General features: G+C 41.6%; 1 protein-coding gene across 1 annotated transcript in view; it reads left to right on the top strand.

Moving 5' to 3' along the window:
- NELL2 (neural EGFL like 2) overlaps window positions 1-18,923 on the top strand; it is a 189,238-nt gene that overhangs the window by 17,158 nt on the left and 153,157 nt on the right. Inside the window, exon 3 of the mRNA XM_064142220.1 lies at window positions 9,989-10,139. Within this exon, the coding sequence (XP_063998290.1) occupies window positions 9,989-10,139 (151 nt within the window). The remainder of the gene's footprint in view (window positions 1-9,988; window positions 10,140-18,923) is intronic.

Raw genomic sequence — 18,923 nt, 5'->3', positions numbered from 1 at the left:
TGTGGGCAAGAAATTCACATTTTCTTCAGCAATTTCATGGGAGTTGTTTCAGTAACAGTCTTAACGTGGTAGGAGATCTGTGTTGCTTGTTAAGCAAATCAGACTTCTGCACTGAGAATACAGACCTGATCTGGAGCCCCACGTGGTTAAAGTTCAGGTTTTCCTATAGTTGGGTTTCTTACCCTTTCATGTGAAAAATTGTCAGAAACATACCATTGTAGATACAGTCACCAGAGCCTTTACTGTAATTTATGCAGCTCTTATTTGCTTTTTGTCTACTGAGTCCAAAAGTCATTAAACCCTTGGTCATGGACAGTACATATTTTTGGCAGAGCACACCTGACTTCTCGTGGTGCAGCTGAGCTGCTTTACCTTACAATAACAGGTTCACACTTGTAATCCTGGTGCAAATTCCTTCATTGTTGATGGTATCACAGCCAAAGGGAGGATGAGATGTGTGTGTTTTAGCATTGTGCTCTGACACATTAAGTCTGAGGTTGAGAGAGCTGTGGTAGTATTGACGCTCAAATGGGTGTTCATAGTGGTGTAAATCTGCTGCTTGTTCCCTCTGCATAGAAGCATGGAATGGTTTGGGTTGTAAGGCATCCCCAGAGATCATCTAGTCCAACCTTCCTGCAGTGAGCAAGGTTGCCCAGAGTCCAACCTGATGCATTTTTGCCTTTGTTGTCCATATCTACTAACCAAGCAAAGGTGCTTTCTATGGCTGTTTGTGTTTTGCTGCTGACACACCGAGACACACCATCACCAGAAGGCTGTTTTCCTGATCTGTAATCCTGGTGAGGAATCATTCAGAAAAGCTGCACCCATTCATTTGACAGCTTCAGTTGGATTCTGCTTGTGTAGTATGTGGCTAGGAAATCAGAATCATTTTCATTAGCAAGAGACCTTTAAGATCATCAAATCCAGTTGTTAACCTAAGAAGGAAATATCCATGTTTTCTTTTCCACATAATGTGGTCTGATTCAGTATGTGTGGACTTCAGAGAGTGATTTCATAGCCAAAATATCAGGATCATTTCAGAGGTTTGGACATCTTTTGAAAGAATTTGATTGCAATTTAGTGGCTAGCACCCAACCAGTTGCTTCGTAGGTTATTACCAGTTGTATATCCCAGGGACAAGATCAATCAATCATTGAATCAACCAGGTTGGAAGAGACCTCCAAGATCATCCAGTCCAACCTAGCACCCAGTCCTAGCCAGTCAACTAGACCATGACACTAAGTGCCTCACCCAGGCTTTTCTTGAACACCTCCAGGGACGGTGCCTCCACCACCTCCCTGGGCAGCCCATTCCAGTGGCAATCACTCACTCTGGGAAGAACTTCCTCCTAACATCCAGCCTATACCTACCCTGGCACAACTTGAGACTGTGTCACCTTGTTCTGTTGCTGGTTGCTTGGGAGAAGAGGCCACCACCCACCTGGCTACAACCTCCCTTCAGGTAGTTGTAGACAGCAATGAGATCACCCCTGAGCCTCCTCTTCTCCAGGCTAAACAATCCCAGCTCCCTCAGCCTCTCCTCAGAGGGTTTGTGTTCCAGGCCCCTCACCAGCTTCACAGAGATGTGAAGGAGTCTGTTTCAGCAGTGGAAGTCAATAATGTGGCTGTGGAAAGTAAGCTTAGCATTACAAAAAGATTCAGCTTGATGTAACTTTTCCTTAGTTTCTAGGAGCAGTCAGTGCATGTGCTTAGAGGCTTAACCCAGCCACTAGTATAATCACCCTCAAAGTAGCATTGTATCATCTCTTTTGCAGAATGCTTCTAGACAGATTTTGGTGGTATTACTGTCAATTTACAGTGAATGCATAATATATTACAGTCATAGTTTGCCTCCTTCAAGTCAGTGCTAGGATCTGGCAGAAATGCTTTGCTACTGACCAGTCACCTAATTCTATCATATCATGTAGAAGATTTTCCTCCTAATGAATAAAATATTAATGTTTAAATTTGTTTGCATAGTTGGCAGTTTTTTAGCATTCCTTCATCTTAAAAAAAGACTCTGAAGTTAAACCAGCAAACCAAACCAGGCAAAAATTCCCTGGGCACTTTGTCCATGGAGAAGAAAACAAAGCATTTTGAACAAAATTATGATTACTCATGCAAATGCACAAACTGCTTCCAATTATGCAAGCCAGTTAGGTCCTTAGTAATGATTTGGTTATTTCAGATCACAAACATTGTAGCTGTATTCAAGCATATGTGTCCAGACTCTCAGTAACTTTGCCTCCTCTTGTCCCATAGTGGATCTCTTGTCCCATAGCTGTGCCAAAAGGGCTTTAAACACACAGGTATATAGCTTGTAGTTGAGCCAGAGTTTTGGCCAGAAGTGATATAGTTACTATTTTTGAGGATATAACCATGAACAGTCAATATAACTTGGGGGAAAAAAGCTTTTGTGCATGTGTGTGTGTGTGTGTTCAGACACAGATCCCTCTAGTCTCCTGTGTCCAGCTTTTGTGTATGTGGGACTTTGTATATCATTTGAGCTGGTGGAAAGCCCTTGCTGGATGACACACCAAAGCTGCAGTTGACATTCAGAATAGAGAAAGCTGCAATGTGAAGGCAATTGGATCCTCCCCAGCTGCAGCAAGAACAAACTGTGACATTTCCCCCCTAGTTTTCACTTGATTTAATGATTTGGCTTCAAGTCAGTTTTTGTTTCGATTGTTTAGTCTTAACTGAAGTGCATTTTGCCCTCCTTTTCTCCTTCCCGTCCATTGCAGTTCTTTCTGCTTACATCCTTACTGAGGCGTTTATTTAGTGGAAATAGGAAAGGAGGTACACAGAATTGGCTGTTACAGTAGTGGTGTCTAAACTACAAGGACAGCTTTTAGCATTTCCCAATGTTCTGACTGTTCAGCTTTAGAGATTTACTAGAGTCCTTGGTCCTGGCACTTCTGAGTTTTTGTTCTGGTGGAACCAGGTTATACTTAGTTTATAATGAACACTTGAGAGCATAAAGGTCTAGATGTACCTGTTTGGATTTGATAGACAAGTTGATCATAGTTCCAGTGTTCTCAGAATCACAGAAAACATCCAGTTGGAAGAGACTTCAAGGATCGTCTAGTCCAATCTTTGGCCCAGTTTAAGGTCAGTCCTAAGCTATGTCCCTAAATGCCAGGTCCATATGCTGCCTAAACACCTCCAGGGATGGTAACTCCACCACTCCTGTGGGCAGACCATTCCAATATTTGATAACTCTCTCTGAAAAGAAATATCTCCTAACATCCAGCCTGAACCTCCCCTGGTGCAGCTTGAAGCCATTTCCTCTGGTCCCATTGCTTGACACTAAGGAGAAGAGGCTGGTCCTCTCCTTGCTCTGACCTCCCTTCATGGAATTGTAGGGAGCAAGGAGGTCTCCCTTCAGCCTCCTCTTCTCTAGACTGAACAGTCCCAGCTCCCTTGGATGCTCCTTGTAGTCCATGTGCTCCAGGCCATTCACCAGCCTCGTTGCCCTTCTCTGGACACAGTCCAGAACCTCAGTGTTCTTCTTCTAGTGAGGGGCCCAGAACTGAACACAATCCTCCAGATGTGGCCTCACCAGTGCTGAGTACGGAGAGTTGATCACCTCCCTGTCCCTGCTGGCCACCATACAAGGCAGGATGTCATTGGCTTTCTTGGCCACCTGGGCACACTGCTGACTCATATTTAATTGACTGGTAGCCAATACTCTCTCTGAGTTGCAGCTTTCCAACCACACATCCCCACATCTGTAGCTTGCCATGGGGTTGTTGTGACCCAGATGAAAGACCTGGCACTTGGCCTGTTAAACTTGATATGGTTAGCCTTGGCCCATCAGCCTAACCTGTCCAGGTCCTGCTGCAAAGCCTCCCTGCCCTCTAGCAGACCGACAGAGCCACCCAGCTTGGTGTCACCTATGAGTCTGCTGAGGGTGCATTCAATCTCCTCATCCAGATCATTAATAAAGGTATTAAAGAGGACAGGCTCCACTTCTGAACCCTGGGGGACACTGCTAGTAGCTGGGCGCCAGCTGGACTTAACTCCATTCACCACTACTCTTTGGACCCGGACGTGCAGCCAGTTTTTAATCCCATGCAGAGTGCACTCATCCAACTGGGAAGTGCTCCTGGGCCCTGCAGGTCATGCACACCCTTTGGGAATGGCCCCAGTGGAAGTCTTCCAGGGTCAGTTGTTACTAATATCTCAATCTTTCAAACTCAAGGTGGAACCGCAAGACCTTTCCGCAGACTTCCACCATCCTAATGCCTTGGGCAAACTGGTTCAGGTTCATGTGGGTTTACAAAACTGCAGCTGCCCCTGTTTTGGTATTTTCTCTGGAACAGTTGGGAATCTGTGAGAAGAGAATGCACAAATGTATGAGAAAACCAGCAGAAAATGTTTTATCTACCACTATCTCAGGTATCTGTGCAAACAGAGTCAAGTGTATCTAAAAGAAAAGGCAAAGCAGTCAACCTTCCCATTGAAGCATCTGAAGTATAACACACCTACCAGAGTTCTGGAGTAATAAGATTAACATCTTTCTAGGTTAGTTTTCACTACAGGAATGCAGCTCCTAAGATTATGCTTTTGGAGTGGCTTTTCTTGCTGCCCTCTTTGCTGGGAGCAGCTTAGCCGGTGTTGGTTATTTGAAAGGACAATATAAAAGAAACAGTCACAGATATTGTTGCCCTGTGTAGGCTGTGTGAAATCCCTGTTGAAGAGAAAGATTAGCCAAAAATATTAACACAGGGAAGTGACATAATGTGAATATATGCTTGTGACACTGATCCCAGCTGGTAGAGGAAAATGGAACAAAACTGAGTTAGCCTTATTATATTTCTCAGACTCTTTTTAGCCTGCAGACCTTTTTCTCCCAAACCACTAGAATTCAATTTGGGTAGTTCAGTAAACTTTCAGTCAGATGCTGAGTTGATTTATAGATATTTATTAAAAGCTGATTATGTGCACAAGAAACAAATTGTGGAGCTCAATTAATTAGAATGCTTCCTTCAAGACTCTTATGCAGGAGTTCATTTTATAATTCAGTTCCTACTGTATGTTGAGTTTTTGATGCACTTCAAGAGTACACCCTTCCCTAAGACAAGCTGTCCATTAAATTGGGTAACTCTTTGTTTTTATCATAGACTGGAAAACATCCATAGTGAATGGCTTGTCCTAAACCATATTTGCATGTAGTCTTTCCACTTTGTGATTTTGTACTCTCTGGTGCTATGCATGAAAATCTTCCTGCTTCTTGCCTCCAATAATTTATTCATGGCTGCTCCCAGTTCCTTTTTTTTTAGGAGGCTGGGGCTGAGCTGGGATAGTTAAAGCTTGATCAGTTGCCTCACACAATTCTTCATTATCTTTGTATGAATGCAGTTGTCACCATAGGGATATGGAGAAGGAATTAAAGGCTGGTGGCAAAGGTTAGAGCCACCTCATTCTTGCAGCACCGGTTTAGACAGGTGCTTTTGGAGTTGTAGAGTGAGTCCTGTCAAAAATTAGGCTTACTGTCTTGGTTGTAGTGCAATAATAGCAACTTCATGAACATGACTGAAAGGACAGTATCTGCACTTGACACCCCCAGGAAAAACTGTATTGCCTTAATGCTTGCTGCAGATTGTCCTAGTCATGCAAGGTAGAGACAGCCACTAAATTTGTCATCTGAATGGCTGAGTTCCTGCAGGTTCTCATGCACGCTGGTTTTCTTCACTGGCTTTTCAGATTGCTTTATAATGTTAGATCTTAGAAGGCCTGGTTTTCTGCACCTGTGACCACCTGACCACCTCGTAACTAGAAGTTGGAGCTGAACGTTGACCACTATCTCCTGTTTGTGTCCTTCTAAATTGTTTTTACTGCCAACTGTGGTACAGACTAATTCTCCCTTTCTTCAGCCTCCTTCCCCTAAATCTGCTGTGTTGTTCTCAGCACTTCTGAGTGTTGCAGAGTAGCTGTATGTGTTGTTATTCCTTCTAAAGGAATTTTCTATAACCTTTGACTTAAAACACGTTCCATTCCGGTTGAGTTTGGATTTTTGTTTCTTTCATTGTCTCTCCGAACATCATTCTTTTATGAATTAGAATGCTGACACTATGGATTTGAGCTCTCATGGTGTGATCAAACCAAACACATGCAATATTGTAGGAAAGTAAACCTAGTATAGAAGTATCATGACTAGAGGCAAATTTCTCATTCAAACTAATAATTCCCTCCTTATTTTTGCACTCTAATATCCAAAGATTTTTGCCTTTGGTTTTGTGTGTTAGAAATGTTCACTGTATGAGATTTTTTGTAACTGTTGAGAAACCACAAATTACCTGAGATATGCTGCTTTGATTTTTTCCCAAGCTATTATGGAAGAAGTCCAGTTTCAGTAAAGTATTTTCCTGGGGTCTTAAAATGATTACCAGAAGCCAAATGTCAAGAACAAGCCTGAAACAGTATTTATTGAGCACAGCTGGTGATCCATCAAGCACCTACCTCCAGTATTCAAAGGCAGTTGAAATGAGGGATTTACACTGTTGTGTTAGTGTAAAGAATGGGTCTAATGGATCAGGGACCTTCCAGTGGTCTTTAAGAAATCCACCTGAAGCCTGCCCTCAGCAAAGGGTGCTGTGCTGTATCAGCATAGTAATGATTCAAAAGGCTCTGTAGCTCTTTGGTGTACCAAGTATGAACTGACCTGTTTGCAATATTGAAACCAAGTGGCCATGTGTTTTGGTAATTTAATTCTCTAGCAGCTAATGTGACAACCACAGAATCACAGAATACCACAGGCTGGAAGGGACCCTCAAAGGTCATCTTGCCCAGCCTCCCAGCAGTGAGCAAGGACATCTGCAACTAGACCGGGTTGCTCAGGGCCCCTTCAAGTTTGACCTGAAATGTCTCCAGTCATGGGGCCTTAACCACATCCCTGGGCAGCCTATTCCAGTATTTCACTGCTCTCAGTGTAAATAACTTCCTTCTTATATCTAACCTAAATCTACCCTGCTCTGGTTTAAAAATATTGCCCCTGTCCTATCACTACAAGCCCTTCTAAACAGTTCTTTCCCAGCCTTCCTGTAGGTCCATTTCAAATACAGAAATTCAGCTATAAGATCTCCTTTGAGCCTTCTCTTCTCCAGGCTGAACACCCTCAATTCTGTCAGCCTGTCTTCACAGGAGAGGTGCTCCAGCCCTCTGAGCATCATCTTTACATATAGGCTTCCAGCATGGTCTAATTAGGTCTCGGTACTTTCATCTGTATCCAAGAAGATAGTCTAAGGTCATGATGAATGTTTATAACATCTATAGATAAAAGGATGGAAAACTCTTGTCCAACCCAGTAATAATGTAATGATTCACACAGGTGACACAAGTACCTCTCAAAAAGATTTTCTGTTTGGTGCCTGTAGAGGCAGTACTTTATTTCTCCCAGCTGCCAGCACAGCTGTGAGGACTGGGAGGGCTTAGGAGAGCTCCATGTGGCAGTGAGGTTTTGTTTCCTTGCTAAAGCACTGGCCATCTGTAGCATGGTTTTGCATCCCAATAGCTCCAGTTAGAATAAAAATACATGCAGGAGGGGGAGATAATTATATGTGATTTGAATGGATTTCTATATGGATCTGTCTTTGTATGATGGTAGAGGTCTTTTGCATATGCTTTCTTCTGTCACTTACTGATGAGAATATCATAGGAACTAGGTAGAAATAAGTATTTTTTAGTAGTTGAAAAGTTGTGGATTTTAAGTAAGTGTAATCTCTTGTGGGTTGTTTTCCACTTCCAGCATAGAGCGTTTATGAGGTAGGGTTTGATGGCAGTTAAAACTAGGAATGATGTAAACTGGAGGGCAACAGGAACAGAGAAGCACTGTAGCATCTTCCAGGGTTCAGAGTTGCACAAAAAAATTACAGACTCATGGAAAAATGCAGTTATCCTACGTTTCTCATCTTCCTTCTCACTACCACTTTGCTGTCTTGAGAAAAACCTGAAGAAAATCCCTTTGAGACAATGGGAACAGGACAAGATCAGCCAGGGAATTTTCTGCAGTTATTCTATTTCCCACAATTCTGACATAAGTTTCTCTTTTATGTCTTGCTTGACCTTTTTTACCTCCTCCAGATCTCTTTCTATCTTCCCATCAAATTCACATTTGTTGTGTATACCACCTGTCTTTTTCCCGATGACATATTGAGCCATAAATATTGTGTGTCCATCTCCAATGTGCATCCATGGAAATTGAAAGCATTTCTTCATTAACTTAATGCCTTTATGTGCTTTGTGTCTTGGAATTTGATCCTACTGAGTTTTATCTGTCTTCTGTATCTGCATCTATCATCTATATCTATATATCTATTTTCTTGCTGTTCTGTATCTTAGTAGGAAAGCTGCTGCTGATCACTGCAGTGCCTGAGGATCCTGTGGTCACGATTAGAGAATATGTTCCTTGTGTGCCCTTCCTCTGCTCTGCCTCTTGGGAGTAGATTGTTTATATTGTTAGAAATTGTTAATGCAGTTAAACTATCTTCCAGCATGTGAACCTATGTCATTCCACTCTGTTAGTGTCCCTTGGCTGAAAATGAACACTTGATGTAAATGTATTTGAGTTGCCTTATGATTTATTAACAATACCATTAAAATACCATGGATGTCTGCTTCAGTGAGGGAGTTACACAAGCCACAGCAGAAAAGATGGGAGTTTTCACCTAAAAAGAAAAAAGCTTTAAATATTTTTTTCTTTCCCTTTCCTCCTGTTTTTGTTTTGTTTTGGGGTTGTTTTTATTGTCCTCTGGATTTGGCTTTGTAAAAAATGAACCAACTCGGTATGACGCTATTCAGGAGCTTCAGGATTGCACAGACTGTTGCCTTTCTTAAGCACATAAAAAAATATCCCTCATCTATAAACCATGACAAAATATTTGCTCTTAATGCAGAGTAGCATCTTCATAGCTACAGCTTGAAGAATAAACCTGTTTTAAAAGCAGTGGTGTAAGCTTGAGAGCTCAGCTTCAGTGCTGCCAAGAGAAAATAATTCTGCGCTTAGCTCTCTGCTGTTGTTGCCAGCCCTGAATTAGTGTCCTCGAGTTAGAGCAGGATGGTCAAATTGCAATGACAAGAAGCTTTTGAATTGATTTAGTTCTTACACAGTTGATTACACATGCTAATGAATTGATTTTGTGCATTAAAAATGTATATTAATTTTTTTTCTACTATAATATATTATGGGAGACCTTGGCAATTGTTTTTCTAGCTTTTGACATCTTTGTAAATTGTCTCTCTAGAGAGTTTAAGGTTGGGCCTTTTAAATTTCTGTGCGTGTTCCATGCAAATTCAGCAGAAATGTTGCTTCAGCCCTGGTTGTGTAGGGTGGTTTTAAAAACCTGAGTCTTTATTGTGTCTGTGCAATTACTCTAACAAACGTTCATGACATCTTGTGCAAGAAGCAGCAGCAGCAGCAAGGTACTGCACAATTGGTGTGTGGTGATCAATTAGCAACAATCATGAAAGACTGTGGCCATTTTTTTTTAAGTTACAAATTAACTGTTACTTAAAGCTGAGGAAATTGTCCCTAAAGGAAGACTGTTGCTATGTTTTGTTATTAATTGTTCATAGCTGTTAAGCATAATGCTTTTTGTAGAAGCCATTTAAAACAGTTGCTCAGGTTGTGCTTCACAGCGTGGGCTCATATCCAGTATTGTCACTCTGTGGTTCACTGCTAGCGAGTCTATATTTTAGATGTGATATTAAAGGTACCATTTGGTCATCCACAGAGAAAGGAAGAGTTATGACCCTGTTTTAAAAACAGCTCCCCCTCCTATCCAAAATAGAATAGGTGTCCTAGTAAATGTGTCCTCTCTCATTGAAATAACTGCCATTGAATGTAAAAGCTGGTGTTTAAAATACTTTGTTCTGTTCAGTTGTGCTGCTCAGAAGCAGCTTGATATCTTTTGAGTTGCAGATGTAAAGTAAACCAGGATTTTATACTAAGTGTTCTTTTTTTTTCCCCTGTTGCTTTTGTTCTTTAGATACTTCAAGAAGTGTCAAGGCATCTCCAGAAACAGCTGAAATATTTTTTCAGAAGTTAAGAAATAAATATGAATTCACAATCCTGGCGACCTTAAAGCAAGCCCATTTAAATTCAGGGGTTATTCTCTCTATTCATCATTTAGAACACAGGTAAGTACTGCTACCTGTATGCTAGTTAATGAAAGTGGCTGTATTTATGCAGCCAAATATTAAACGTAAGTAGGGCAAAATTGTTGTGTAGAGGGCATTTGCAAATATTTATGGCGTTTGGGTAGGCATATTGTACAGAGTCATAAAAATTCACAAGCCAGAATCAGCCACGGGAAAGTGGAACAGCTGTGACTCTTTATATCTAGTCTCTTGCCACCAGGGGTATGAAAAGCCACTTCTCTGTTGTCATTCATAACTGTGAGGACTAGATGCTCAGCTGCTGTAAAACTGTCACATTAGTGTAGCTAGTGATTCACAAAGCCTGGTCCTGCATGCTCACCTCTTCACCAGTTGGTTTTCAAAGCTGCAAGCAGTTTAAAAAACAAAAGGGCAAAAAAAATCCTCCAGCTATGGGTTTACACCTCCCATGAAGAGCAGAGTGCTTTACTCAAAATGTTGTCAGCCTTGGAAATCTTCAGTGAAAGATACAGAACATTCAGGGATTGTCCATTAGATAGGAAGGTGACTGCTAGAGGAGTAACATATTCTTTAGCAGTATCTGAATATCTGCTGTTAAAGCTAGCTGCTCTATCATTCTGTGACACAACAGAAAGGAGTTTTAAAACATGCACTTCCTTAGCAGTCATTAGCACGAGCAGATAATCTCTGCTTTAGGTTCAAAGTCCTTTTTCTTTTCCTGTGTATAATCCCTCAATTCTTTCTTGGTCTTGCTAAAAACAAACAAATAAATAAATAGACAAAGTAAAACCAGATGTGCAAGCAAAGTGAAATATCCTTTTCTTTCACATGAGTGTACAAGTTTTCCTTAGCAGACATGGTGACAATACTTTTGTGCTGGAAGGTGCTCCAATTCTACTTTCATTTCCCAGAGGTCTCATCTTCTGCAATTCACCTATTTAAAACAAACCAAACCAAACCAAGCAAACAAACCACCAAACAAATTAGAGGAAGAAAAAAAGTGAAAATACTCCCAAGGTTCATTATGTCAAGTTTATAAAAGCATCTTTACATGTTGCAAGGGGGTGGTTGAGTGCCTCTTGGATGATGTTTACAGGTGCTATATCATAGAAGAGCTAAGGGGCTTCTCTGTTAACTAATGTATACTATTCATCAGCAGAAGTGAGCAATTGCAAAGGACAGAACTGGGAAGCTGTAGTTGAGTTTTGAACTCAAAACTATACCACCAGAAGTGGAAATCATCCCAAATGGAAAAGTTTCTTCTGTCTGAAATAAGAGAGTAGGTTTGCAGAGCCAGAGTGTTTCTGTGTTTGTAGGAAGAACATGGATTTGTTAGGCTACTGCTAGGGCTAACACAACTGTATTTAAATTTTCATAAATAGAGTTGAAACCTTCATGTACCAAAATACCTGCTGAGGCAGGCAAAGAGATCACCAATGTGAAACTCAGATTCTGGAGCACAAGCTCTTTGAGGAGTGGCTGGGGAGCTGGGTTTGTATAGCCTGGAGAAGAGGAGGCTCAGGGGAGACCTTATTGCTGTCTACAACTGCCTGAAAGGAGGTTGTAGCCAGGTGGGGGTTGGTCTCTTCTCCCAAGCACGCAGTGACAGAATGAGGGGACAGAGTCTCAAACTGCACCAGGAGAAGTTCAGGCTGGATGCTAGGAAAAAAGTTCTCTGCAGGAAGAGCAACTGGCCATTGGAATGGGCTGCCCAGGGAGCTGGTGGAGTCATCATCCCTGAAGGTGTTTAAAAGGAGACTAGATGTGGCACTTAACGCTATGATTTATTTGATTAGATGGTGTTGGGTGATCGGTTGGACTTGATGATCTTGAAGGTCTTTTCCAACCCAGCTAATTCCATGATTCTCTGAAGAGAATAACCACAGTGTTTCTGCAAACAGGCAATGTTTGTTGGAAAGTACTTCCTGTCTTCAGGAATCGCATGAAGAAAGTGATATGCCATAGAAGATCAAAAAAATATGCGTGGTGCATAATTGGGCCAAACTTTGCAAATGTTAACTGCAAGTGGCTGAATGCCTTAAATTGATTCTATCCAGCCACAGTAAGGAAAAGGGAAGGCTAGAGTGGTGCCTGCTGTCCAGGATGTTTGGCTGTATGAATGTAGTACTGCTTGTCCCATTTGGATCTGATTCATCCATGTCATCTGCCTGTGCCCATTAAATATGGTTGTACAAGAGCAACAAAAAGGCCTCTGAAAAGCTGACTATTTTATTATAGTATATTTTAAGGAGGAGTGATTGGATTTTTAACAATATATTGATAGCAATTAATACTTTGAAGGTGTGAGAGAAATTTCTTGCAAGTATTTGCAGGTTTTGTAACTACATATTCATTCACCATCTTCTGTTTATCTGCATGTCAGAATCTGAACAATGGAAAGCATTTGGTCAAGGTTCCTAGCTGAAACCAGGTATTCTGCATTGTCTGTGTTGGCATTTCAACTGTGGATGTGCAACTTGATGGCACTGCTGAGCATTTTTGAGGCCCTTTTTCTCTTAACTGACTGAGCTTTTAATATTCTTATTCTAATGTTTTAATATCAAAGGTATGAAAGTAATGTCCAGTTCATGCCTTACTGAAAAAAAACCTCCTGCCACCATTTTAAGCTGGCATGACCTCTTTAACTTACTGTGTTCTCTTGATGTCTATTGTACAATGAGATTGTAAGATTTGTGTTTGGGTCTCCTTGTAAGCCTTTGGATAAGCAAAGAGGAAGAAAATATCCTTCTGGCTTATTTAGGCAAATAGAATCAAGGATAATCTAATTGTGAATATTACATTGCTTGCTTTGGAAAAATATTATGTAATTTGTTTAAAGAAACTTGAAGATTTTGTTTTAAAGATGTTAGGACAATCCATTTACAGTCAGGGAAAAACCTTTGTCTTCATTCAGTGTAAAGTCATTCTCAACAAAAGTAGGACCAGAAAGAACTTGAGGCTATTAAATTAGGTGTACTCTTATATTTTCCTTCCCCCCTACTCTGCCCTGGTGAGACCTCATTTTGAGTACTGTGTTCAGCTTTGGGCTCCCCAGTTTAAGAGGGACAGGGATCTGCTGGAGAGGGTCCAGTGGAGGGCTACAAGGATGACGAGGGGACAGGAGAGCATGGCTCATGAGGAGAGGCTGAGGGACCTGGGGCTGTTTAGTCTGGAGAAGAGAAGACTTAGAGGGGATTTGATAATTGTTTATAAATATCTGAGGGCTGCCCAGGATCGGGGGGACAGGTTCTGCTCACTTGCTCCCTGTGATAGGACAAGGAGCAATGGGGGTAAATTGCAGCAAAAGAGGTTCTGCCTCAACACAAGGGGGAACTTCTTTACTGTAAGGGTCACAGAGCACTGGAACAGGCTCCCCAGGGAGGTTGTGGAGACTTTCAAGACTTGTCTGGATGTGTTCCTCTGTGATCTGTGTTAGATAGTATTGTCCTGCTCTGGCAGGGGGGTGGACTCGATGACCTCCTTGGGTTCCTTTCAACCCCTAACAACCTGTGATCCTGTGATGCTGTGAACACATTCTGGTCTCTTTTGTGCTAAGATGTACAGAAAAATGCCTGTGTGTCATAGCAGTGAGAGCTGGCTTAGGTGTGGGTAATACTGGTATTAGGCTAGGGTGTCTAAAGTCTCCTGTGGTTTTCATCTTAATTTATGAGGAATGACAATAAAGACAAGAGAATGCAAAAGTTAAAAGGAAGCATTTGTGTGGGTTACATTAAACAAATACTTCTTGAATTTTGGATTTCCACCTCTCTGGCCTTTCCTGTTTCTAATAGTCCTTTAGTTCTTAACTTGTGAGCTCTGTCACAAAAATCATTGTATAGTAGGAGAAGTAGCAATGCCAGACCTGACTCCATTCCTTTGCATCAGCTTTAGCCTTCTGTAGTTCCTCTCATGGCAAAAAAGTTCTTAACTTGTGAGCTCTGTCACAAAAATCATTGTATAGTAGGAGAAGTAGCAATGCCAGACCTGACTCCATTCCTTTGCATCAGCTTTAGCCTTCTGTAGTTCCTCTCATGGCAAAAAAGTTGTGCTGCTGCTTTGTGGAATGCAATCACACTTGGCTGTGTTCTTAATTTACAGAAGTTGGTACTAGCTCTTTTCTGCAGTGAGGAGTAGAAAGGTGTTGTGAGGAATGCTGGAGGTGCCAGCAACTGAAGGATATAACCAGGTACCACACAAGTAGCTTCTCATATGTTTTATTTTGCAAAGGTTTCATAACTAATGGTTCTAGGGTTCATAACTAATGATTTTTTTCCTACTCTATTAAATGCTTTTATTTTTCTTTCCTGGTTGAATATCAGAACTATCTTCCATTTTTTATGCTTTCATTTAGTGTTTAAAATACTAACATTTTAAAAACCTGATACTGAAATAAAAGAATCTAGAATAATACCTTGTGCTAGTTTGAAGCTAGCTAGAATGTTTTGGTAAGAAGGATTAGATCACAGGCTGTCAAAGAGAAACAATGGTGATGTCTACTTCACTCATAGGCTTGCTGAATGTGTATAAGAACAAGAGTGAAAACATAGATAAGAGAGTTCGAGCACTGGCTGAGCTCTGGGCATTTTCTCTCTAACCTCACCCTCTCTCTCTCTGATGAATCCACCTGCTTCCTAATCTCCCTGGCCAGCCCTCCATTGTTCCTTGGGCACAAGACAATGGCTGGGGTAAGGCAGAGGGGTGGGAGGAAGGTGGAAGGGCAGTTGGGAGCCCCTCCTGGGGACTCAGGTTTCTGGGAGGGCTGCTGTGTTTCTGTATTACCTTTTACCTTGTGTATTTCTGTATTACATTTTACCTTGTATATTACAGTCTATAACTGTACCTACTGTAAATATCTGCCAGTATATTGTGCTAAGCTGTAAATAATAAGCTTCATTCAATTTCCAGAGCCGAGGCTAGTCTGGGTGATTTCCGAAAGTGGGGGTGGCAGGTAACACCCAAACCACCACATACCTGTAACTATCCCTTTATAATTTGTTCATTCTGCCACTGATTTTTTTGACACCTCCCCTCCCCCCCCGATTAGGAGTTCAGGCAGTGATAGTTTTGGATAGCACAGAGGTAATACTTTCAAGAAAACAGCTACGGTGCCAGAGGATCCAAATTGCACATCAATAATCACTCAGATGAGTTTCAAGCTGCTGAATGCATCTTTCTGGGAAGACTTACATATAGTATATGTCTTAAAGATGCAAGTAACAAACATTTTCTTGAGAACATCACTTTGACCACATAGTACCCTGCCTAAAATACATTGTACTGTACAATAACAAGGTAAATATTGTGAATTATACTAGTGAACTGATGCCTTGAGTTCCAGGTAGAAGCACTGTTAAACAGGGAGTGCTGTGTGCTTGCTCTCAGCCTTCGGTTTAAGCTTATATTATCCTCCTCATTTCACTTCTGAATTTGTCTCACCTTCTTAATGGAGAAATCAGCAGAGAGATGATTTTAATATGCAACAGGGTTGTAATATATGTCAGATCTCACTACTCCATCATATATTTCTGTTTAATTTGCAACAGTGGGGAGATGTAATAAAGCTTTTTTCCTCCCTTCATGGTTAGATGGCTTTATGCAACTAATGTTATATTCATATCTCTTGAGAAACACATATTAGGGCCCTTAAAGGATGAACTCACTGGATTGTAGTTTAACCATTCTTTCCTTCAGTTAATGCCTTTTATACCTGGAAACAGAGCACCGAAAAAAATCAATAAAAAATTATGGATGAGTATTCCCTACACTTAATTGCATGTCTCTGCAAATTTATTCAGTTTCTGCCTTAGTTGGCATTTGTTTTCGTAGACATGGGTGTCTTGTGGCTGCTGTCAGATGGGCTCTACTGTGCAGCAGTTTCAGACCTCCAGGAGGAAATAATCTGTGACTATTTCTCTTACCGATTTAGGCATGCAAGGAGATAAGTCGCCAGAGGTGAACTCCTGATTCATGAGCTCTGTTCTTTGATTTGGCCATCGAATTAAAATAGAAATGGAACATTATGTTCACTGCTTTTGAGGCATGAGCTTCTGTATTTCTGGACTGCAGTGTGAAGTCTTCTCTCTGACACCGCAAAAAACCTGCTCCAAACACGTCACATTGAGAAAAACTTTCACTGCTTGCCTCTTAAGCCAGTATTTTACAGAGTTCCATTGGTTTTGTTTGAGAGGTGCCCTCCTCCTCCCCACCAATAACTTGCAGAGAATATGTTGGACAAAAATAGTCAGAATTCATTCTCAAATGTTAAAGTTGTACGTGGCTGTTCCTTGTGGCAAAAGAATGTCGGGGTCCGGAGGCTGGCGAGAGGTGAGATCGGGGCACTGACGACTCGACTCAGCAGCTTCCATGCATCAGTACAGCTTTATTAGGGTCGTGAAGCCTCTTATATAGCGCTCAGAGGAGGTGTATCCAGTCAGCCTGGGGCTGGCACAAGTGGACAGTACAGATTGGCCCAGAGCCATGTGCAAGGTGCAGATAGGTTGCCCTGTGCCAAAAACAACCTGTGGTTCCCACCCCAGGGGGCTGGCAGGCTCAGCCCTCTGCAGCTGTGTCCGCTCCAGGGGCTGGCAGGTCCAGCTCCCTGCAGGTGTGCGTGGGTTGCTCACTTGTCCCCAGCCTAGCTCAAGGACATTCTCCCATCACAAGTTCTCATGTTTACAGCTCATGTCCTGCTGCGGGAGAATTCTCCCACGAAAGAAGTAGCTTGTTTCTGTTTTTTAAACCACTCTGTGCTGTTCTTTCCTGGAAGAGTGGAAGGTTGTAGTGTTCTGTGTTTTGGGCCTTTTTTGATAGTAAATCTTAGTTGTTCTTTTTTTGCTGGCCTGACAGTTATGAATAATCAATTGCTCTTGAATTGAGTTCTTGTAGCTATTTAAGACTCCTCTGCTGCCAGTCTTATTTTGATGCATTTTTCATGTTTCATAAAAGGTGTAACAAACCCACCAAAACAAAGCCCAAACAAAAAATAACAAAAAACCTTCAACAGATACCCAAACCCAACCCAACCAATAAAAAAAAATCCCCAAGCAAACAAACAAACATATTTTCTTTTATTCATTCATTGCTTCTCTAATGTGTGAGAAGATTTTGTGGGACAAAGGATTCTCTCTGTGGACATGGACAGCTTGGCTGGGTTCTTTCCTCTATCTTGTTTCTGTTGGTTTGGGAAGTTAACCTCTATCCCTGAGTGTGTGGTTGGATGGGAGTATTTGTAAAGCAGTGGTTTTGTGTTATACTCTGTTTAATGTTTTCATAACGTTGGGAGTGACCTGTTTTTTGAAGTTTAGGTTATAGAAGATGTTATTAAATTGGATGCCTTGTCACTATTGCTTGGGCTTTAGTTTATACTTTGCAACCAAAAAGAAAGAAAGAAAATGTACCACTAGGATGCAAGTTCTTGTAATGCACACACCTTAAAACCACTTTCCTGTAACTTTTATTAAATCACAGCATCACAGTATCACCAAGGTTGGAAGAGACCTCATAGATCATCAAGTCCAACCCTTTACCACAGAGCTCAAGGCTAGACCATGGCACCAAGTGCCACGTCCAATCTTGCCTTGAACAGCTCCAGGGACGGCGACTCCACCACCTCCCCGGGCAGCCCATTCCAGTGTCCAATGACTCTCTCAGTGAAGAACTTTCTCCTCACCTCAAGCCTAAATTTCCCCTGGCGTAGCCTGAGGCTGTGTCCTCTCGTTCTGGATGCTGAAGTAAACCGTTCCAGTGCTAGCTAATGCAGGGTGAATCGGTCAAGAAATATGTTACAAAGTGCTCAAATGGGCCTGGATCCTGTAGTTTGTATTGAGACTAGTAACAGACTGACTTGAATAAGAGACAAACAATTCATCCCTGCCTATGACACAGAAAACCACTACAGAATATAATTAGAAAGTGAGTTTTGACAAATACTGTTGTTTTTCTGGTGTTTGAAAGGGTTTCCATTTAGCAAATAACAAAGAAATCAGTATCCTGTCATAGTAGGAAGCAGGAGTAGTTTGGTTGGAACTGGTTTTCTCATATATATGTATGAAAGCTGATTATTGTATTTACAGTCATATTGCTCTCTGTGGAGAAATTTTGTCAAGAAAGGAAGCGAGAGGGATGGTTTATGCCAGTTCTTCCCTCCAAAGCCAACAGTCTTCCAGTTCACAGCACCCCCACTAAAGCTAGATGAGGGGCTGCAAGTTGCTGATAGAAGCAAGATCTTACTGGCATATTTTTTCCCACATGCTTTATTAGTTTTAGTTAGGCACAGACATGAAGTCTCTCTGCCTTTCCAGTCATCTGTCACCTGGCTGGTCTCTCCCATGAACATCCCAATGTAGAGTGTTCCTTGCTGTATGTTGCAGCATGGGACTCTGTCTCCTGTACACATCAGCAGAGCAGCTTCCTCCTCTACAGCTGCCCTCCATAACTATCTAGTGCAATGAGCAGTCATTGTGCTAGAACAAAGCTGAAATGGTTGACCTTTTTTGTAGTAGAGGAAAATAAACACCAGAAGAGTTGTAAAAGACAGAATGATGAGTAGCTTGCTGGTTGGGGTAATTCAGAGGCGTTTTCCTCCCACCATTAGTCTTTGTTGTGTCTGATTTGGAGCAGGAACTTGAACTTTGTTCTTTTCCATTTGAGACAAGTGTTCTGAGGAGGGTTTTTTTTTGTTTGTTTGGTCGGTTGTTTTTTTCCCCCTCCCCTCCCTTATTTTATGCAGTAAAATGCTGTATGGATAGTGGCTGGCTGAGAGTATTCTAGTAAATTGAACAGCACCCAGCCTAGAGCACTGGCCCA

This window comes from Pogoniulus pusillus, chromosome 4 (assembly GCF_015220805.1).
Source record: "Pogoniulus pusillus isolate bPogPus1 chromosome 4, bPogPus1.pri, whole genome shotgun sequence".
In the NCBI taxonomy this organism is placed as follows: Eukaryota; Metazoa; Chordata; class Aves; order Piciformes; family Lybiidae; genus Pogoniulus; species Pogoniulus pusillus.
This window is presented reverse-complemented; position numbering and strand designations above follow the sequence as displayed.